This window comes from Diabrotica virgifera, chromosome 5, assembly GCF_917563875.1.
Source record: "Diabrotica virgifera virgifera chromosome 5, PGI_DIABVI_V3a".
Classification (NCBI taxonomy): Eukaryota; Metazoa; Arthropoda; class Insecta; order Coleoptera; family Chrysomelidae; genus Diabrotica; species Diabrotica virgifera.
Genome location: NC_065447.1, coordinates 184,215,575 through 184,239,539, shown reverse-complemented (window position 1 = coordinate 184,239,539; position 23,965 = coordinate 184,215,575). Strand labels below are relative to the sequence as shown.

Here is a 23,965-nt window from a genome sequence, read left to right as displayed (position 1 = left end):
CAACTACAAATCCCCAAAAAATTGATTAGCTTGATTGAAATGACGTTGGCAAAAACGAAAAGCGAAGTAGTGTGGAAAGACATCTCAGAGGACTTCGAAATCAAACAAGGACTCAGGCAGGGTGACCCGATGTCAACCACGTTGTTCAATCTTGTTCTTGAAGTAATAATGAGGAATTGCAGCATAAAAATGGAAGAAACCATATTTAAAAACGAACATCAATGTATTGCTTTTGCGGATGATCTAACAATATTAGCAAAATCAAAGAAAGAATTGAAAAGAATTGTGAAAAAGATAGAAAAAGAAGCAAATAGGTTTGGTCTAAAGATAAATGAAAAGAAAACTAAATACATGATAATGGGTGATACACAGCAAGACAATGAAGAGTTTATAAAAATACAAGGGGAGAAAGATTACATATACAGTTTTGACAGAGTGGAAGAGTTTACTTACCTTGGTGTGAAAGTAAAGGAAAATGGACATGAAGATAAAGTAGTAGAATCCAGAATTACAAAAGGCAACCAGAAATACGGAATGCTGAGATCCTTAATGAAGTCGAAGTTTGTTTCAAGAAAAACAAAAGAAAGAATTTACAAGACAGTGATTAGAGCTACGGTTGTATATCGACGCTTGAAAGGTAAAATGTATAATACGCCACTTTTTGTAAAATAGACTTTATATACCATTGGATTCAGTGAATTTTTCTACGTATGTATAAAGGGGATTTAGGCTGTTTGAACTACTTTTTTGGCGTATTAAACATTTTATTTTTGGGATGGTTTTGAAAGCAGCTATGTCTTATGCGCCAAATTTTAATACAAAAATATGTTATCAGTCGTATAATACACCCACCATGTTTGATTCTAGCAAATAAGTCAATTTTACTTTCAGGTATTAGAGCCTTAAAGCCGTGTTAGTCATTTCATATGGCAGAATATTTTTGCATAGTGGTGTTTAAAACAGTTTTGTTTACATCAGTTACGGGTACAGGTGGCGTATTATACATTTTATCTGTTTATAATAATATCAAGCGTGGTACATAATCCACTTCGAAGACGGTCTGTCCAAAGATAGAAACTATTTCCAAACAAAATTTCAAACATATCAACACATAAGTAAAGACATGGTTTATTATTATTTGGCGAAAAACACTTATAAAAATATAAATTATTTAAGCCTGATAAGTAAATAACAATATTTTTTAAATCTGACTTCACCTACATAGTCCAGAAAGCCACTGCGCATCCGCTAGGAAAAATATTCTTATTCGGATTTTTTGCACAATCTTACTCAAAAAGGACTCCTTTTAACAAATTTGCATGTTGCCAGGACCAAAAGGTGGTCAAAAATTATTTAAACGTTTTTTTTTTGTTTTTATCCTAAAATTATTTTTTTTACACGGAAAAAAGTTTTTTTAGGTTTTTTAGATCATTCCAAACAGAAAAGGTCTTTAGTGACTTTTCTCTAAAAATGATAGTTTTTGACATATAAGCGATTAAAAATTGAAAAATTGCGAAATCGGCCATTTTTAACCCTCAAAAATTATGTGAAAAACTGAAAATTTGAATGTTGCCAAGGTAGGTAGATATTCTTTAAACATCGATTGATGAAATCCCGAAGAGTTTTTTGCAATACAGTATTCAAAACTCCTTTGTTTTTTAATTGCTAATCAATTGTGCGCGACACTATTTTCCACCGACAGTATGGTGCAAATGAAAGGAATAAATTCGTTATTTCGTAAACTGGCGACTTTAAGAAAAAATCCCGAAATAGGTCCATTTTTATTTTTAAGTTATGATATTGTGGCATATATGGTATACTAGTGACGTCATCCATCTGGACGTGATGACGTAATCGATGATTTTTTTAAATGAGAATAAGGGTCATATGCTAGTTCATTTGAAAGGTTCTTCAATTCTCTATTCAGTAATATAAACATTTACATAATTATTTATACAGGGTGTCCAAAAATTTTTTATTAAATTAAATTATTTGACAAAAAAAAGAAGTAGAAGGACACCCTGTATAAATAATTATGTAAATGTTTACATTACTGACTAGAGAATTGAAGAACCTTTCAAATGAGCTACCACACGACCCCTATTCTCATTTAAAAAAATCATCGATTACGTCATCACGCCCAGACGGATGACGTCACTAGTATACCATATATGCCACAATATCATAACTTAAAAATAAAAATCGACCTGTTTCGGGATTTTTCCTTAAATTCGCCAGTTTACGAAATAACGAATTTATTCCTTTCATTTGCACCATACTGTCGGTGGAAAATAGTGTCGCACACGCTTGATAAGCAATTAAAAAACAAAGGAGATTTGAATACTGTATTGCAAAAAACTCTTCGGGATTTCATCAATCGATCTTTGAAGAATATCTACCTACCTTGACAACATTCAAATTTTCAGTTTTTCACATAGTTTTTGAGGGTTAAAAATGGCCGATTTCGCAATTTTTCAATTTTTAATCGCTTATATGTCAAAAACTATCATTTTTAGAGAAAAGTGACTAAAGACCTTTTCTGTTTGGAATGATCCAAAAATCCTAAAAAAACTTTTTTCCATGCAAAAATAATAATTTTAGAAAAAAAACAAAAAAAAAACGTTTAAAAAATTTTTGACCACCTTTTGGTCCTGGCAACATGCAAATTTGTTAAAAGGAGTCCTTTTTGAGTAAGATTGTGCAAAAAATCCGAATTAGAATATTTTTCCTAGCGGATGCGCAGTGGCTTTCTGGACTAACAGAAACTCGATTTTATGGTAGGTACATGTACAGTGTGAGCCAAAATATTCGCGGCAAATGAGAAATGTTTTCTTATAAATCTCTTAGAAACATTTCTTCCTGATAAAAGTTGGTGCTTAAGAGAATTTCAGTTTTGGCAATAAAACATTTAATTTTTAAACACATAGTATTCTCATAATAAACTCAAAGTTTAAAATATTGAAAGATTTACAATACAAAAATTAGAGCGTGTCATAACAGTATATTATGCAACGAGCATTTAATGATGGTCATTATGAAGCGAGTATGAGGGATACGAAACGAGCCGCCTAGCGGCGAGTTTTGTATAGAGTACGAGCTTCATAATGATATAATTAAATACAAGATGTATACAAGATTTTTTCTATGATCATTCACAACAAAAAATATATTCAAATTTATTAATTTTGTAACGCGAACAAATTAAGTAATTTGTCAGTTTGTTTACATATTGAGAATTGTCAAAGCCATCAAAGTATGTATTTGACTCGCCATTGGTCACTTCGCGAGTGCCACTTTCATCGCGAATGCCATCTTCTTCTTTAAGTACCGTGCCCAAATTTTTAGGCGTGGGTAGCTTCCATAACAATTTGCCGATATCGTTCTCGATCTTGTGCGGCATGTAACAATTGATCTGCTGATAAGCCAGTCCATTGACGAAGGTTTCGGAGCCATGAATATTTCTTTAGACCAATTCCCCTTTTTCCGTCGATCTTTCCATTGAGTATTAACTGCAGCATCCTGTATCTGCTACCTCTCATTATGTGCCCCAGATATTCAAGTTTTCTCTTTTTTATCATCTTCATTAAGTCACCTTCGCCTTGACCTACTCTGTTTAAGACTTCTCTGTTTGAAATGCGTTGAACCCAAGATATTCTGAGCATTCTACGATACGACCACATCTCAAAGGCTTCTAATTTGTTCATCATGTTAACCTTCATGATCCAGGTTTCACATCCATATAGTAATATAGGATACACATAACATTTTAGGAACTTGATTCTTAGTTGTAAGTTCAGCTGAGAGTTGCTCAGAATAGATCTAAGTTTCATAAATGCTCCTCTTGCAATTTCTATACGAGTTTTAATTTCTTCATCCGGATTTAGTGCCTCGTTTATCCAACATCCTAGGTATTTAAAATGGTTAACTTTTGTTATTGATTCATCATTGACAATTAGTTGCATAGGGCCGACGTCTTGTTTACTAACCACAAGTAACTTTGTCTTTGTTGCATTTATGTTAAGTCCGTTATTGGAGCATTCTCTAGTGACTCGATCTATAAGGAATTGAAGATCTTCGATATTTTCAGCCATGATCGCGGTGTCGTCTGCATATCTGATGTTGTTAATAGTTTCTCCCCCGATTCGAACTCCACATTGTCCTTCCAAGGCTTCATTAAAAATTATTTCTGAGTATACGTTAAACAAAGTTGGGGATAACACACAACCCTGTCTGACACCTCTTTGAATGCAAATTTTGTCTGTTTCTTTGCCGTCTACCAGAATAGAAGCTTCTTGATTCCAATATAGATGTTGTAAAAGTCTCAGATCTTTATCGTCTATTCCAATCATTTCTAGATATTCAAACAACCTATCATGTTGAACTCTATCAAACGCCTTCTCAAAATCTATAAAGCAGACGTAAATTGGTTTCTGTACTTCCCATGATCGTTGAAGTAATGTTAGCATTGAGAAAAAAGCTTCCCTTGTTCCCAATCCTTCTCTGAAACCGAATTGTTTGTTTCCCATTGTCTCTTCACATTTCTGCTTGATTCTATTAAGAATTATCTTAAGAAGTAGCTTGAGAGAGTGGCTCATGAGACTAATTAGTCTAAAGTCTTTACATGATAATGTATTAGGCTTTTTTGGGAGTGGAATAAATGTAGACTCTAACCATATCTGTGGCATCATGCCAGTCTCGTATATATGGTTATAAATGTTTGTTAGTTGTGAGACATTGTCGTCATCCAGAAGTTTGAGCCAGTCTGATGGTATTTGGTCAGGGCCTGGAGATTTCCCATTTTTGCTCTGTTTGATGGCTTTCTCTACTTCCGCTTTTAAAATACTAGGACCAGTATTCGTATACTTTGTGGTGTTAAGTGGTGGCCTCGTATCCAGGAAGAGCTCTTTTATATAGTTAGTCCATTCTTCTTTTTTTTCATCCAAGTCGAGAATTATTTTACCTTTGGAGTTTCTCATAAAGTGAGGAGTTCTTTTTCTCTGAGTGTAGGTAATTTCTTTAAGCTTTTTATGTATATTAAACTCGTCATGTTTTCTTTGTAGTTCTTCCATTTCACGACATCTTTGTTCCATCCAGTCCTCTTTTGCTCGCTTAACCTCGTATCTTATTTGTCGATATATCTCTCTATACCGAATCTCGTCTTTGTTTTTCTAATTTCTTCTTTGTTGAATAAGGTCTAGTATTTTATGCCATATCGCGATTATATTGGTTACAAATTTGTATCGTAATGAAAATCTGTATCATGGTAGTGAAATAGTAATTGATATACCAGGTGTCCACTTATATTTTCCCCTATTTTTAGTGCCTATAACTTTTAAACGGCTCAAGATAGAAATATGCGGTTTTCGCTGAAATGTTTTATTTTAGTAAAAGTTTTGTTTGAATGTACCTTTGCAATATCATAATGAATATTCAAATCCACCTAGAGGTAATAGTGTAAATTATGTCCTTCCAGAGACTGACGAAGAAGATTGAGTTCAACTTTAATATTGCTGGTGTGTTTTTTATTGTTTTTGTCATAAACCTCACTTGTTTTTTTTTTCGTAGAAATAAAGTATTTTCTAGTTACTTGAACTATTTCTTTTTGTTTGTTAATGTAAAATGTCGAGACTATCTAATAATTATGCAATAAATATAATAAAATAATATTAGAATTTAAACCGAGAATGACTTATATTCTTGTAAATTTCACAAAAGACACTTCTAATAGCTTGCATTCATAAGATAAATATATTATAAAACATTTCACCTTCTCATATAATTACTCATATTTGGTAAATTAGCCGTTTTCAGTTACCTGGTTATATACCGTATTATGCTGATAATACATTTCTCCTGATTGCATTCAAGAATCACTTTGTATAATGTGCCATTAATTTTAAAACTAGATAATATTTCTTTTAGAAATTCATACCATGAAAGCATTCTAGTATAAAACATTTATTTTCCTAAGATTGGTCAAGATAGTAAGCTTACAACAAAAATTATAATTTTTTTTATAAAATTTCAAACTTTAAACGGTTCTCCTGTAAAATTCGTAATTGGCGTATTAGCCGTTTTACCTTTCAAGCGTCGATATGGAGCTGAATTATGGGTTTTAAGAAAGGCAGATGAAGAAAGATTAGAAAGATGGGAGAGGAAAATTCTCCGATCAATTTACGGCGGCATAAATACACAAATGGGATGGAGAAGAAGGACAAATAAAGAGTTGGAAGAGCTGTATACGGAACCAAAAATCACCGCAATAATAAAGGCGCATAGAATAAGATGGCTGGGACATGTGCAAAGATTGGAGAACCATAGAATGACCAGGATGATATTGAACAGGAAACCAGTAGGGAAAAAAGGAAAGGAAGACCCCGTAAAAGATGGTTTGACAGCGTCCAAGCAGATTTACGAGAATTAAAAATAGATAACTGGAGAAACAAGGTATTAGACCGAAAAGAATGGAGAGGAGTGGTAAGAAGAGCGCAAGAGAAATTGTAACAGAAGAATGTGCCATGAATTGTAAAATGAGAGCTATATATATGTATATATTTATATGATGTATTTTTTAAATAGACAAATTAATATTGTATATTTTAGATATGTATAGTAAAAAAAAATGTAATTGTGTTTTTCACGCCCAGGGCCTACATGGCCTGTTGAGCAAAATAAATAATAATAGCATTATTCTTCAAGAATATCGATGTAATAATATTGTTGCTAAACAGATAAGTGTCATTGTATACCGGGTGTAACAATGATAGTGTGTTTTTTCCTCAAAGTTTGGAACACCCTGTGGAATATTCTAGCGTATATAAAATATTGAAATTACAACTCAACTGTAACCTTGGGCTATTTTAACATTTTGCTTTTTGATTCATTCGCTTATGGGTCAATCCAAGCAAAGTGGTGCAAAGGTGGTTGCTTGACTATTTTGAATATTTTTTATTTTTCTACCTTTTAAACTTCAGTCTATAGAGAGTACAAAATTGCATTCACTTTATTTTTAAAAAATTTAGTTTGCTGATGACGGCCATTTTTGTTAAAGCGTGTCGATCATTTTCACGGAAAACATTATTTAATTTTAAACTACCCTTAAGGCCTTAAATGAACCTTAAAGTTTGAAAAGGTAAACTGATAAAATTCCATTTTCAGCATTTTTTTTAAGCTGCATAAGGCAAGCCGATAATGGTTTGTATTTTTTTTTCTGGAAAAGACGTACGCACATACTTTAAATAAAACAAAGTTTGAGCTTTGAGACTTAAGTAAATTTTTTCCAAAAAAATCTCAAAAATGTAATTTTTTGAAAAATCTCAAAGTTTGACCCCTTATATCCCTGATGGGCACGGATGAAAAAATTTGAAATTTGGCTGAATATTATGGCTGTATGACACTATGCATTTTCTTGTATCATTTCTAATATCGTTTCTGATATGTCAAAAAAATGTATAGTGTCATACACAGATACAAGAAACGATATCAGAAACGATACAAGAATTTGTGTCAGGCACAGATTCTTGTACAATAACTGCGCCAATTTCTGCGCAAAGAGCAAAAACGTAAAACCTGCTGGTAAAACTTCTAAATGTCATAATGGCGGCTGAAAATGAGATCATATGATTTATGTCTTGATGAATTTATTTGTGTTTTGTAGGTATTATTTATAAATATTTTATTGATACTTAATATACCGTTTGGTATGGACTACTGTTCTACTAATAACCATATATTTAGAATAACTTTGCGTTTCATATTGCATAATTTTTTAATAGAGGAAAATACAATAGTTCCAATTTGGATCAAACTGAAGATAATTATAATGCAAATATTTTAGCACAAATATCAAAACAAAATAAAAAACACAAATAATCAACAGTCAACGTAAAAATTCTAGTTATTATAACATTAAAATATTTGTTTTTAAAAGTTTATAAATTTTATAAAATCCTTAAAATCAGCTGTAGACGCAGTACTACCCTACTACCATACCAATGTAACGTGACAGGGTGACAAACAAAATTTCGACCAATCACGTGCCGAATTTCATACAGTTTTCGATACAAGAACTTGCATGATACAAGAACGCTTGAAATGATACAAAAAATGTATACAAGAAACGATATCAGAAACGATATTAGAAATGATACAAGAAAATGCATAGTGTCATACAGCCTTTAGCCCCTAGCAAGTAGAATAAGAAGTAAAAATTTGGAGTTGCAGACTTACGTCATATAAGAGTTAAAGGCCTGAAAAAATAGTCAAAAATCAAAATGGTCAAAATTTGAGCGTTTGCGGGCAGGGTAATTAAAATTCAAATAAACTTTCTAATGAAATAAAAATTAATGTATTTTCACCAGATTTCACAATGAATACAAATTTATACAGGGTGGGCCAAAGAAAAGAGTCCACCTCTATATTTGGCAATACATAGTTACCTATTAGATTTTAAGGAAATGCCGAAATAGGTCCATTTTTATTTTTGAAGATATTCTTCTTTAGCGGCGAATCGATTGAGGGTAAAATTTGATTGATCCGCGCGCATGCGCACACCGACAGTATGGTATTAGTCGTTATACGGGCTCTGATTGGGTGTTGAAATTTTGAAATGATCTGTCAATAATTGTTCAATATGGAGGTTATCGGTAAACAAAAATATTGTATAATATTAGTTTTTATTGATGTGTGGACAGAAATAAAATCAAATTTATAATTATAGTGACTTTTTAAATAGTTTTGAAAAGCCGCAGGTACGTAATTCTAAATGTTTCAGTTGGAAATACCTAATAGTTTCAATACCTATCTATTTGGAAAATGTAAACAAAATAATGTAGTTACCTATTATTAGGCAATGCTTTAATTTAGATAATCTGATTACGAACAAACTTTCTACAAATCTTCATCTCATATATCGTTTTCTTACTCTATATTTTGTTGTATTTTATTTCGACAAAAATCAAACTAATAATTTTATTAAATTCATATAAATTTATGGTGAAAACGTTTAGTTTGTGTATATTCCCACATGACGTATACGCGAATGTGGTGCAGTTTGAAATGCCGTCAACTTTCGTACGGCGCGGTAGATGTGAAGTGGGTTCAAGCCCCAAGCAAGTTATTATTTTTTTATTTTTTTTTATAGATTTTATGATTGTAAGTATATTATTATATAATTTTTGAAGTTATTCTTCTTTTTTGAAAGTGGTAGATAAGAAAGTTAGTTTGATTTTTAAATAAAATAAGTACAAATAACCTTTTAAGTATATTTACTTCGTTTAAATTACCTATTATATAATAGAAGAATATCTTCTTACATGCGTACAAAGTACACACACACACATTCTTTTTTGAAGTTATGCTTCTTTAGGCGCGATTGAGAGTAAAATTTCATAATACTGCGCGCATGCGCACACAGACAGTATGGCGTTTAGTTGCTAATCTTACAAATTATGTATCAGCGCAAATAAGCCATTAAAATAATATTTTAGTGTTTTTTAGTAAATGTATTATTTATTATAATTTTTGTGTCTTTGGATTTGTCTTCCTTGGGTGTAAAATAATAAAATATCTATTTTTATATTTCAATTGTCACCATGATGTGTAATTATGTATATCCTAAACGTCAATAACAGGCGCCTTGATAGCCTGGTTGGTAGAGCATTGGACCAGAGATCGCGAGATCGCTGGTTCAAATCCCGGACGATTCATATTTTTTTTTTAAATTCTTGGCATTGTTAAGTTTTGGTTAATTTTTGGTAATTATTGTTAATTTTTTGTATTGTAACTGTTAAGTATATTTATATCGTTGAAATTATATAATAGAAGTATAACTTCTTACGTGCGTACAAAGTACACACACATTCTTTTATTATGTTGCAACTTTTTGGGACAGTATTTCATACTACGTGACGTCATCCATCAGAGCGTGATGACGTAATCGATGATTTTTTTAAATGGGAATAGGGGTCTTGTGACAACAAAAAATACATTGCACTGCTGTCAGAAAATCGAAAAAATGTTTATTTCACAAATAAACATTTCTTGTCGCTTAAATTAAATCACAAACAGCGTCCCACCTACCTCTTGACAGTTTGAACATTTAATTTAAGCGAAAAGCAATGTTTATTTGCCAAATAATAAATTTTTTTCTATTTTATGACAGCAATAAAATGTATTTTGAGTTAAATAAATTACATATATTCTTCTTTTTGTGTCAATTAATTTAATTCAAAAATTATTTTTTGGCCACCCTGTATAAATAATTATATTATTGTTTATACTACCGAACAGAAAATTGAACACTCTTTCAAATGAGATAACATTCGACCTGTATTCCCATTAAAAAAATCATCGATTACGTCATCACGCCCAGATGGATGACGTCACTGACGATGACACGTCATGGAGACGTATGAAATATATATAGAAAAATTGTAATTTAAAAATAAAAATCGACCTGTTTCGGCATTCCCTTAAAATCTAATAACTGCCAAATATCAAGGTGAACTCTTTTCTTTGGCCCACCCTGTATAAATTTGTATTCATTGTGAAATCTGGTGAAAATAGATTAATTTTTATTTCATTAGACAGTTTATTTGAATTTTAATTACCCTTCCCGCAAACGCTCAAATTTTGACCATTTTGATTTTTGACCATTTTTTCAGGCCTGTAACTCCTAAATGAGGTAAGTCTGCAACTCCAAATTTTTACTCCTTATTCTACTTGCTAGGGGCTAACATTCAGCCAAATTTCAAATTTTTTCATCCGTGCCCATCAGAGATATAAGGTGTGAAACTTTGAGATTTTTCAAAAAATTACATTTTTGAGTTTTTTTTGAAAAAATTTACTCAAGTCTCAAAGTTCAAATTTTTTTTATTTAAAGTATGTACGTATGTCTTTTGCAGAAAAAAATTACAAACCATTATCGGCTTGCCTTATGCTGTTAAAAAAATGCTGAAAATGGAATTTTATCAGTTTACCTTTTCAAACTTTGAGGATCATTTAAGACTATGGGTACATAACTCGCAAATATTTTACGTGTATCCCTACTTTTTCTGTCTTTACACGGCAAATTACGTGTAGTAAAATTCACACTGGTATTGATATGTAAACATTACTAGAATGTCATTCTACTTGAAAATATCATCATTAATTTAAAGAGATGGGTTTTGAATGTTCTTGGATAACTGTTATTTTTATAATTGGAAATTATTAATTCAGTTAATAAATGTGATAATTTTTTCACTAACTATGTATTCAGTGACTGTAATAATTTATTTGTACAACAAAGACTAATACTCAATCGAGAAAAGAAGAAAAGTGTTAAAGTGATTTTTTAATAATATATTGTTATGGAACGCTTACAATTTTGAACATCTTTAACAACAAAATACTTGGATCACAGAATATATTATCCTGATGTATTCTCTGCTTGGATCTTCCACAAATAATACACAATAAATAACTTTTTATTAAGTTCACGTCTTAAATCAATTATTTATCAAATACATTGTATTTCAATAATATTTAATCAATAACTCAACATATTTAAAATTGTCACTGATTGTCAGTGTCTGACTGACAATATATGCTGACAATATTATATTCGGCTGAGTGCGTTGTAAGACAAAGATAGATTTGGAAAATATTACCACGGCATTGTGTTTATTTTTTTCGAATCCTGAAAAAACCAATAAATATTTTTGAAAAATTTAAACGCAGAATGAAATACTAAATTATTACCGAGGGCCGAAAGTCCCTTAGAATAAATAAAAAGTTTATTTTGAATGATATATTTGAAATTAAAAATCACACTAAATTTTCTCTTAGTTTTTCACCCCTGTAACTTATTAAAATAAACATTATAGAAGTTCTCAGGGACTTTCGGCCCTCGCTAATAACGTGATCTTTCATTCTGCGTTTAAATTTTTCAAAAATACTTATTAGTTTTCTCAGGATTCGAAAAAAATGAATCCCCATTTGAATAGCATTGCAGCCGAAAATACGTACCGATCCTCTTAAGGCCTTAAGGGTAGTTTGAAATTAAATAATGCTATAGGCCGTTTTTTTAGAGTGTACTTTTCTAAAAAGTTTGGTTTTTGATTTATTGTTCTCAGGACAAACCTCAGTGAAAATATTGGCTAAAGAGCGGAGCCATCTTTTCCGTGAAAATGATCGACACGCTTTAACAAAAATGGCCGTCATCCGCAAACTAAATTTAAAAAAAATAAAATAAATGAAATTCTGTAGCCCCTATAGACTAAAGTTTAAAAGGTAGAAAAATAAAATATATTAAAAATAGTCAAGCAACCACATTAATTTATATTGGACCACTTGGCATGGATTGACCCTTTAGCCCGATCAGGGAACGCAAAATTTTACGAAAACCTCCAAAAAAATAAAGTAAGGATGAAAATTTGAGGATACGTAGTTGAAATTGTCTATTATTATTTAAGAAAAAGTTTACAATTCTACACCCTCTCCATTTTACAAAAATTGGAAAATTCGGGGTAAAAAATTTTTTCTCGGGGGTGAAAAACTATACGTTTAAAATAAGTCCGAAATTGGACAAAATGACTAATTCTAAGTAACTTTTGTTCTATAGAGTTTTTTTACTAAGTCAATACTTTTCGAGTTATTTGCGAGTGAATGTGTTCATTTTTAACCAAAAAGAAAATGTTTTTGGGCGGTTTTTCGGAGATATCTCAAAAAGTAAGTATTTTAGCGAAAAAAATATTCTTAGTAAAAATATAGCTTATAAAAAATTGAAAAAAATGGTGTATGCGTGAGGTCTGCAGACCCAGTAGAAGCAGAGTTGCAGCTAATGAAATGTAAGTTCTTCTTCGTCAAATTCCAAATCGAATATTTCAATGTGAAATAACCAAAAAACGGAGCCATATTCGGGGAAAATTCATTTTAACTTTTTTAAAGTGTTTAAAAAAAGGTTTATTTTTGTTTTTTAAAAAAACTTCTAACATTAAAAGTAAGTGAGTTACGCTCAAAATATTGTTGGTCCCTTTTATTTTTTGATAAAAAAAATGGCGAAAATTACCCCCTAATTAGCTTCTCAAATAAAATTAATCGTGACCGCTTTACAAGTTACTTTACTTATATATTGTTTATATTTTCTATAAGTTTCAGTGGTTCAAAGTGCTCAGTTTTGAAAAAAATTGGGTTTAAAATCAAACATTTCTTTAATTTTGAAAAAAAATGTAATTGTTTATGGAATTAACTTTTAATTAAACAATTAGGAATACCAAAAATCTCAAAGAGTAGTAAAATGTACGTTTTGCTTTTCTGAATATTTTTGATTTTTTGTTTTCTTGTTACACGAAAATTGGTTATGCTATGGCTGTTCAAAATTTGCCTAAACTCGTGATTAGTTACTCGTTAAGCCATTTTAACTACAGCTTTTTCAAAACGAAGCACTTTGAACCGATGAAACTTACAGATCATATAAATAATACATAGACAAAGTAACTTGTGAAGTGGTAATGTTAAAATGTATATGTGATGCTAATTAGGGGGTGATTTTCGCGATTTTTTTACCAAAAAATAAAAGGGACCAACAATATTTTGAGCGTAATTCACTTACTTTTAATATTACAAGTTTTTTTAAAAACAAAGATAAACCTTTTTTTAAACACTTTAAAAAAGTTATAATGAATTTTCCCCGAAAAGTGCTCCGTTTTTGGGTTATTTCAAACTGAAATATTCGATTTGGAATTTGACGAAGAAGAACCTACTTTTCATTAGCTGCAACTCTGCTTATACTGGGTCTACAGACCTCATGTATAACACCATTTTTTTCAATTTTTTATGGGCTATATCTCCGAAAAACCGTCCAAAAACATGTTTTATTTTGTTAAACACGAACATATTCACTCAATCAAACATATTCACCATCAATTCAGGGTGTTTCTAAATAAGTGCGACAAACTTTAAGGGGTAATTCTGCATGAAAAAATAATGACCGTTTGCTTTATAAACATATGTCCGCAAATGCTTCGTTTCCGAGATACCGGATGTTGAATTTTTTCTTACAAACTGACGATTTATTTATTGCTCTAAAACCGGTTGAGATATGCAAATGAAATTTGGTAGGTTTTAAGAGGTAGTTATTGCGCATTTTTTTTCACACAATTAAGAATTTTATATTCACCATTGGCGTGCATACGGGTAATATGACCCGTATGCACGCCAATGGTGAATATAAAATTCTTAATTGTATGCCAAAAATGCGCAATAACTACCTCTTAAAACCTACCAAATTTCATTTGCATATCTCAACAGGTTTTAGAGCAATAAATCAATCGTCAGTTTGTAAGAAAAAATTCAACATCCCTTATCTCGGAAACGAAGCATTTGCGGACATATGTTTATAAAGCAAACAGTTATTATTTTTTCATGCAGAATTATCCCTTAAAGTTTGTCGCACTTATTTAGAAACATCCTGTATTGATGAAGAACGTTGCTAGTTATTAAAGTACCTCACTTTTTTATTATCCAACATAAGCTTAGAATCAAAAAGCAAAATGTTCTTCTTCTTCTTCTTCTTCTTAACTCAGGCGAGACTCGTTAGTCTCTGGCACTTGGTCATAAGACCTTTGTACCAAACCCTGTTCTTCTCCTTAAACTTTAATAAGTCCTGTGGCCTCAACGAAGGCCAACAGTTTTCTTATTGGTAGTTTTAAGATCTCTTCTGGTTCAAACCTCATTTGACCAGTGAAGTTCTGCCTTACATCACCTAGCACACTGCAATAGCATAGTATGTGTATGGCAGTTTCTTCTTCCATTTCGCACTTTCTGCACCATGGTTCATTCACCTTACCTAGTTTGTATAGGTGATTTCTTAAACGACAATGTCCAGTCACCATTTCAGTGACCGTTTTGATCTCTCGTTTATTGAGGTTCATCAAACTGTTCGAGAGTTTTTTATCAATACATATTCTTGATTATTTTTTTAGTCTGGATTTGCCCTTGAGTGGTTCTCCATTTATTTTGATGATTCTTTATCAGCCATTTCTGAACCTCGTTTTTCATAGCATCTTTAGTGATGCCACGGGCCTTCAAAAGTTTTTCTCGAGCCTTGTTTCGCTAACATATCTGCTCGTTCGTTCCCGTGCACCCCTTCATGACCCGGCACCCATATTAAAGACACTTTGTTGTCTTTTGCCAGGTTATTGAGGAGATCTTTGCAGTTTCTCACCAGTTTTGATTTGGTGAGAGGGTTCTTTACAGCCAGAACAGCCGATTGGCTATCTGTGTAAATGTTGATTCTCTTAGCTTTAGGGTCCTCATCAATTATTTCATCAATGCATGCCACCAAAGCAAAAACTTCAGCCTGGAACACCGTTGTATGTTGACCTAGGCTGTAAGATTTATTATAGTTACATGTTTGCCCAAAGACTCCTGATCCAGTACCATGGGCAGTTTTAGATCCATCAGTGAACCATATTAAGTCTCCATTAATGTTTGGGACTTTTTGTTCTCTAGATGGTATAATTGTGTTAATCTTCTCAGTGAAGATTAGTTCTGGTGTCATCATATCTAAGTTCATCATAAAGATGTATTCCTCAAGTATAGTCCCAGTAATGTTTGTGTGGCTATTCAATACATAATTTGGCCTCCAAGTATTGTTTGCTTTGAGCCTCAGGATGTTCATAAAGGCTACCGCCGAAATATACAATTCCAGCGGAGGGAGACCTGTGATAGCCTCTAATGAAGCCGTTCCTGTACTATTCAAGGCTCCTGTTATATTTAGAAGCGCTTGTCTTTGTAGGGTGGTGAGAGTGGTCACACAAGATTGCAAAGCTGTCTTTCTCCACCAGAGTACTGACCCATAAGTAACTGTCGGTCGTATCACTGATGTGTACAACCAACATATCACCTTTGGTTTCAATCCCCAGGTTTTACCTACAACTCGTCTGCAGTTCCAGAAGAGTCGCTTAGCCCTATTGGTTATATTGGTAATATGAGTATTCCAATTGAGTTTCGAATCCAGGGTTACCCCTAGATACTTAACCTCATTGGTTCTTTCCAGTACCTCTCCAAATAATTTCAGCTCACTCAGTCCAGTAAGCTTCCTCTTATTTGTAAAGGCTACCAGTTTAGTTTTAGAAGGGTTCACGGAGAGGTTCTCTTTCAGACACCAGTTCTCTATGTAGTGAAGGGCATATCGCATCTGATACGCAACAGTGCTGGGAAATTTTCCCCTAGTTACTATCACGATATCATCTGCGAAACCCTGGACCCAGATTCCTTGGGCGCTTAGCCCATGAATCAGATCATCGACAACTATGTTCCATAATGACGGTGACAATACACCGCCTTGAGGGCATCCCTTAGTTGCCCTCAGATTTATGGTATCTTCATGCGTATCTGTGGATATTATTCTGCTCTGAAGCATCTGAATAATCCACTTGCATGTTGTGTTGTTGATTTTCTTCCTCACCAGTGCGCTTTGTATAGACTCGATTGAGGTATTATCAAATGCACCTTCTATGTCTAAAAATGCAGCAAGGGCGACTTCTTTCTGATGCAGACTCCTTTCGAGTTCCGACACTAGATTGTGCAGGGCGGCTTCACCTGATTTCCCTGCCTGATACGCCCATTGCCGTTGGTGCAGTGGATTTTCATTTAAATTGTTTTTCTTGATGTGTTCGTTCAAGATTTTTTCCATGGTTTTTAACATGAATGAGGTCAGACTTATAGGCCTGTAGGATTTTGCTAAGGTGTAATCTGTTTTTCCTGGTTTGGGAATAAACGCCACCCTTGCCCTTCTCCAAGCTTTGGGAATGTATCCCAGAGCATGGCTAGCTCTAAATATTGTGATCAGGGGACCCATGATTATTTACAGACCCTCCTGGAGAAGCTTAGGAAATATACCATCCGGTCCCGCAGTTTTATAAGGTTCAAAAGTTTCAATAGCCCATCTGACCTTGTGAGAACCAAAGATCTCGTCAGAGGTCAGCCAGTCCCTTTTGGTTGGGCTATTGTTTGCTTGATGATTGTTATTAGCAGTCAATTGCGTCGACCCTGGAAAGTGAACACTTAAAAGATGCTCTACAGCCTCCTTCTCTGTGTCCGTATACTTCCCATTGGGCAATTTCATTGACTTGGGTTTGTTAATGTTATCTCTTTTGAGGATTCTGTTAACCCTGGCGCTTTCAGGTACACTTTCAATGTTTTCACAGAATTATCTCCAGGATCTTTCCTTAGCGGATTGGATTTTCTTATTATAGGTTTTCAGTTTAGCCTTATATGCTTCCCAATCACCTGATTTCTTCGCCCTATTGAAGAGCCGTCTTGTTTCTCTTTTGAGATCAGACAGCTCCTTATTCCACCAAGTTACTTGCCTGGGAGGGTGACTTTCTTTTAACGGGCAGTTTTCATCATATGAGACGACTATTGCATGCTGCAACCAGTCTACTGCCATCTCAACCTCAACATTGTTTTTTGGCCTTTTAGGATAATTCCGTACCCTTGTTCCAAGATCCCTCTTAAAGGATTCCCAATCGGTCACCTTAGGGTCTCTATAGAACCTTGGTTCCGGTTTGACTGAGTTTATCTCAAAGCATATGTATGCATGATCCGTTAAGGATAACGCATCCGACACATGCCAGTCAGATATTATGTTCCCAATCCCCATAGAGCATAGGCTTAGGTCGATTAGTGATTCTGCTCTTGATGTCCTGAAGGTGGGCTTATTACCCCTGTTCAGAAGATCAAGTTCAGTAGTGCAAAGGTACTCAAAAAGTAACTTACCTCTATTGTTTGTATCTCTGCTTCCCCAAATGATGTGGTGGGCGTTGGAGTCGACTCCAATGATAAGTTCTGTATGCTTATCATTGGTGTATTCTAGAAGGTTCTCTAGGTTAGTCCCTGGAAGTTGTTCTTTACTGTCAATAGGAAGGTAAAGAGACGCAACAATCAACTCTGTAACCAACCCATTGCAATTCAGTTTAATTCTGGCAGCTGTCATGTCTCCCGTACAGAGCTCCATAACTGGTACCAGGTTAAGGTCAGATCTACAAAATATACAAGTTCTGATTTTATTGTCAGGTACTCCCAAAATTAGTTCCCATCCCTTAACATTTAATCCCCGTATCTTACCTTCATTTATCCACGGTTCTTGAATAAGCACCATATCAATGTTTTTCTCAGGTACTTCCTGGCACAAAAGTGCCGAAGCTGTTTTTTTGTGCTGCAAATTGATCTGTATGATCTTAATTTTGCAGTTTATTCATTTTTGGGGTCTCTAACAGGCCCTCTTGTAATTTCTTCCACCTGCATAGATTCCCCTTCGGCCTCCTGCAGTTCGGAAGTAATCGTTGCAGGTTTTGGTTCCCCAATGTTCCCAGCCTGTCCTGCTTTACCCTCTTCCAACGGTATAATACTTGCTCGCTGTAGAAGGTAATAAGGCTTCCATTGAAGCCTTCCGAGCTGTGCCTCTGACTCCTTATCAATTCGGAGACTCACATGCAGTCCTCCGTCAGTTGCTGGTTTGGAACTCAGAATTGCCCAACGACTGGTCCTTAGTTCAGGATTTTGTTTTTCAATTCGTGCCAGTGGCACTTTCAGATCCTCATTTTTAGTCTCTGGAAGGTACATCAGTACACGCTTCGATTTTGGGAGTTCCTCAGCCTTAACGACCTTCCACTCCGTATTTTCTTCCAAGAAATCCTTTGTGATCTTAAAGGACTCCTCGTCAGCACATATCAACCCATAGTATCCATCCATGAGCCGATTACCTTCGTAACGAGGTGCGCAAGGAACCTCATCGATAAGTTTAATTAGGGCCTCTTTTATTGCCCCAACGTCTTTTTCCGTTACAGATATGTCTGGGTATTCTTTGGGAATTATTGCCGTCTTTATTCCCGTAAGAGCTGCTTTGTAGTTGCTGCTGAGCTTTTTGAAAGAGGCAGCAGCAGTTCTGCTCTTTTTTGTTAATTTCTCCTCAGGAGTGCTTCTATCAGGCACAGTCCGCTTGACAGCTTGTGTGATTTCGGCATTTCCAGGAGTTTTATTTTGAGGTCTAGGAGGTAATTTGACCTTAGAAGTATCAATTCCCTGTTCTCTCATTTTTCGAAGCTTTCTTCTCTGTGCCCCAGATATTTTTGGCCGAGAAACCTCATCCTCAGCATCTTTTAAAGGAGTCCGCATTGCGTCCTCAGTATTTTTATTACCCGATGTGATGGGATTATTTTCTTCCAGATTCTGCCGAACAGTCTCAGTGGAAGTTTGATTGTTTGTTGGGTTCTCCTGCGAGACCCCTAGGGTTAAATCTTTTAAATTTTTGCATGGTTCCATATTGATCCCACGAGTATGGGAGAAATAAACTGTCCATACCAGCAGCGCTCCCTGTGCCGGTACAAGGCCTTAAATGAAAGGGGGTGTGGCCTGGTTCCCCCAGTCGACCGTTTGAGACAGTTCAATTTAGACACACAACTGCCATGCAGGCCTGGGCACGGTACAATTACACCTTTACCTTGTGTGTTGGGGGTGTAGGTTTAGCGGGAAAAAGGATGAAGGAGGGATAGCATTTTCTGGTTGTACTCGGAGTGTAGGATAGATACAGCTGGTAGATAATATCGGGTCGGTTGACTATATATTGGCGATGTGAACAGTGCCGTAGAATGGAGATGTGGCAGTGAAGACCAGAGGGTCTTCTACTTAAATTTACGCCAGGGGAGTGGTACAACCAGATATGGGTGGGTTAACTTAAAAGTAAGTAAGTATTTTAGCGAAAAAAATATTCTTAGTAAAAATATAGCTTATAAAAAATTGAAAAAAATGGTGTATGCGTGAGGTCTGCAGACCCAGTAGAAGCAGAGTTGCAGCTAATGAAATGTAAGTTCTTCTTCGTCAAATTCCAAATCGAATATTTCAATGTGAAATAACCAAAAAACGGAGCCATATTCGGGGAAAATTCATTTTAACTTTTTTAAAGTGTTTAAAAAAAGGTTTATTTTTGTTTTTTAAAAAACTTCTAACATTAAAAGTAAGTGAGTTACGCTCAAAATATTGTTGGTCCCTTTTATTTTTTGATAAAAAAATGGCGAAAATTACCCCCTAATTAGCTTCTCAAATAAAATTAATCGTGACCGCTTTACAAGTTACTTTACTTATGTATTGTTTATATTTTCTATAAGTTTCATTGGTTCAAAGTGCTCAGTTTTGAAAAAAATTGGGTTTAAAATCAAACATTTCTTTAATTTTGAAAAAAAATGTAATTGTTTATGGAATTAACTTTTAATTAAACAATTAGGAATACCAAAAATCTCCAAAGAGTAGTAAAATGTACGTTTTGCTTTTCTGAATATTTTTGATTTTTTGTTTTCTTGTTACACAAAAATTGGTTATGCTATGGCTGTTCAAAATTTGCCTAAACTCGTGATTAGTTACTCGTTAAGCCATTTTAACTACAGCTTTTTCAAAACGAAGCACTTTGAACCGATGAAACTTGTAACTTGAAGATAAAGTAACTTGTGAAGTGGTAATGTTAAAATGTATATGTGATGCTAATTAGGGGGTGATTTTCGCGATTTTTTTACCAAAAAATAAAAGGGACCAACAATATTTTGAGCGTAATTCACTTACTTTTAATATTACAAGTTTTTTCAAAAACAAAGATAAACCTTTTTTTTTAAACACTTTAAAAAAGTTACAATTAATTTTTCCCGAAACGTGCTCCGTTTTTGGGTTATTTCAAACTGAAATATTCGATTTGGAATTTGACGAAGAAGAACCTACTTTTCATTAGCTGCAACTCTGCTTATACTGGGTCTACAGACCTCATGTATAACACCATTTTTTTTCAATTTTTTATGGGCTATATTTTTGCTAAGAATATTTTTTTCGCTAAAATACTTACTTTTTGAGTTATCTCCGAAAAACCGTCCAAAAACATGTTTTATTTTGTTAAACATGAACATATTCACTCAATCAAACATATTCACCATCAATTCAGGGTGTTTCTAAATAAGTGCGACAAACTTTAAGGGGTAATTCTGCATGAAAAAATAATCACCGTTTGCCTCATAAACGTATGTCCGCAAATGCTTCGTTTCCGAGATACCGGATGTTGAATTTTTTCTTACAAACTGACGATTTATTTATTGCTCTAAAACCGGTTGAGATATGCAAATGAAATTTGGTAGGTTTTAAGAGGTAGTTATTGCGCATTTTTTTTCACACAATTAAGAATTTTATATTCACCATTGGCGTGCATACGGGTAATATGACCGGGTAATATGACCCGTATGCACGCCAATGGTGAATATAAAATTCTTAATTGTATGCCAAAAAATGCGCAATAACTACCTCTTAAAACCTACCAAATTTCATTTGCATATCTCAACCGGTTTTAGAGCAATAAATCAATCGTCAGTTTGTAAGAAAAAATTCAACATCCCTTATCTCGGAAACGAAGCATTTGCGGACATATGTTTATAAAGCAAACAGTTATTATTTTTTCATGCAGAATTATCCCTTAAAGTTTGTCGCACTTATTTAGAAACATCCTGTATTGATGAAGAACGTTGCTAGTTATTAAAGTACCTAACTTTTTTATTATCCAACATAAGCTTAGAATCAAAAAGCAAAATGTTAAAATAGCCTAAGGTTACAGTTGAGTTGTAATTTCAATATTTTATATACGCTAGAATATTCCACAGGGTGTTTCAAACTTTGAGGAAAAAACACACTATCATTGTTACACCCGGTATACAATGACACTTATCTGTTTAGCAACAATATTATTACATCGATATTCTTGAAGAATAAAGCTATAACATATTAAAAAAATCACTAAAATCGGACAACAGGTTTAGGAAATATGAGACATTATAAATGTCCCATTTTTAAGGTGGTGCGTTAATTTTGGCGCTTAGTGTATTTAAGAGAGTCATAATTATTCAGCTGAGCGGGGTGCTGTTGTCCAAATTGAGGCCTATAGAATCAAAACTTGCTAGATCCATAATTTAAAATTTTGTCAGGAGACTAAAAAAACATTAAAAATGTCAATTTTCCAAAAAGTATCCGGCATTTCTCAATCAAAGGGTCGTCAATAAAGTCATAAAATTTGTCATATTTCTGTATACCCCTTACATCTTCAGAAATTTGTACTTTAATTTGTATTTGGCAGAACGAAAAATTTAGGATTTAGCAGGTTTTGATTCTGATGTCATTAGTATTCAGCTCAGCCGGGTACTATTCTTCAAGGTGTGAAATTGTATCAGCAGTGGATCTACCTGTTTTACGGAATAATCCCTTGTTCATTTAAGTACACATTTTGTTAGTTTGTTTGCACAACCATAAGTTTGCACTCTTTTAGTTTGTTTGCACAACTATAATAACTTATATGCATTAAGTTCCCTTAATTTTCCTAACTCGCAGGTTTATTGGTTTTGATTTTGTCTTTCAGTCTGTGTTTTACATTTCATGTCAGATGATATATTTTTGTTTCCCCAATTTTTTCTTTAATTTTGAGCCTTATAGGGGACAATTTCTCAATTTTTCCTACCCATCTACTACCTACTGTCCGACTACCACTGGTATGTCTGTAGTGTCTGATAAATCATGACACCATTTTCTATATTACTATCAGAAATATCTAATTTAATTTTTTTTGTTTCAGAAAGTTCTAAAAGCAAAGTTTTCAAAGGGAGACTCAAAAATGAAAAATCATGATGCTACAGTGGAAAAAAATTGGCAGAAATTTAGAAAAGGCAAATTAACAGATTTGCCTCCAGATTTAGTAGAACATTTAAATAAATTTACAAATAGGAAAGTTAATGTTCAATTAGAAAACAAGAAAAAAGAAATTGTGAACAAACCAAAAATTCAGTCAGAATTTTCTGAAATAATTACTGGCTACCAAAGGTTAAAAAACAAAGTAGATACTGAAAAAGACGAAGTCGTTGAAGTAAATCTTAGTAAAAATTTCAAATCAAGAGAAAGTCTTGAAAAGAACACTTACCTACCTATTAAAAAAGAAGACATTAAAGACAAAAGACCAATTACTCTAACCCAATTAAAAGATAATATTGAAAGAAAAGCAAGCAGAGGATTAGGTTTAAGTGCGGAAGAGGAAAATATTTATGTTAATACACACCAACAGGAAGAAGATGTGGTAGTATTAAATAAGGAAGATGTGTCAGTTATTCCAGAAAACAAATATACAAATAATGCAGGATGTTCTTTGACTGTAAAAACTGAAAAGGACTATTCACATTTGATTTATCCAGAGAAGATAGTAATTCCCAAGAAGTTAATAAAGAAGGGTTATACCTATAGATTAAATGATTGTTATTACGATTATGATGGAGAATTTTTATATAGAGTGCCTGGCATGGGATAAATAAAACTTTTAATTGATTTGACTTTTTTTACCAATGGTCTATCTTAAAAATTTATTTCGTTACCAAGTTGTATAATGATTTAAGTTGTTTCAATTTTAAAATCCCTTGGTCATAAATTTTTTACCATTGTGTAAAATTATATTTTATAAATAAAAGCTGACCCAGGACATGAAAGTTTCAAAATAAAACTGCAATTTATAAAGTTGAAAATTGAAAAGGTCGTACCAAAAATTGTTTAAATTAGAATTTACAAAAAAGCAAAAAATCTTCAAGACCTACTCTTCTAGGCATGTTCTGAACCATTGACCAAAAGCTTGTTACTAGTCTTTTAACACATCAGAAAGTTTTCTAATACATATTCATAAAAATTCCATATCACATCCGAAAATTTCAGAAAATGCGAGTCTTTTCTAACTTTCCATTTCCATTATAGTGAACATATAATTATGTATGTTTTGATTTATGAAACAATCCCTCATCAATACTATTGGGATTTATATTCCATAATTTCCAATAATCTTTTTTTATACATATGTTCATAAATTGTTCTGAAAATATTCAGCAAACTCTTCTATGGTGTTCTCATTTACCCATTCTGTGTA

At 33.4% G+C, this 23,965-nt stretch overlaps 1 protein-coding gene across 1 annotated transcript in view; it reads left to right on the top strand.

The window, feature by feature from the left end:
* Positions 1-23,379, top strand: part of LOC114327848 (uncharacterized) — a 29,753-nt gene extending 6,374 nt beyond the window's left edge. The window contains exon 2 of the mRNA XM_028276556.2: positions 22,640-23,379. Within this exon, the coding sequence (XP_028132357.2) occupies positions 22,640-23,362 (723 nt within the window). The 3' untranslated portion in view covers positions 23,363-23,379. The remainder of the gene's footprint in view (positions 1-22,639) is intronic.
* Positions 23,380-23,965: the final 586 nt, after the last annotated feature.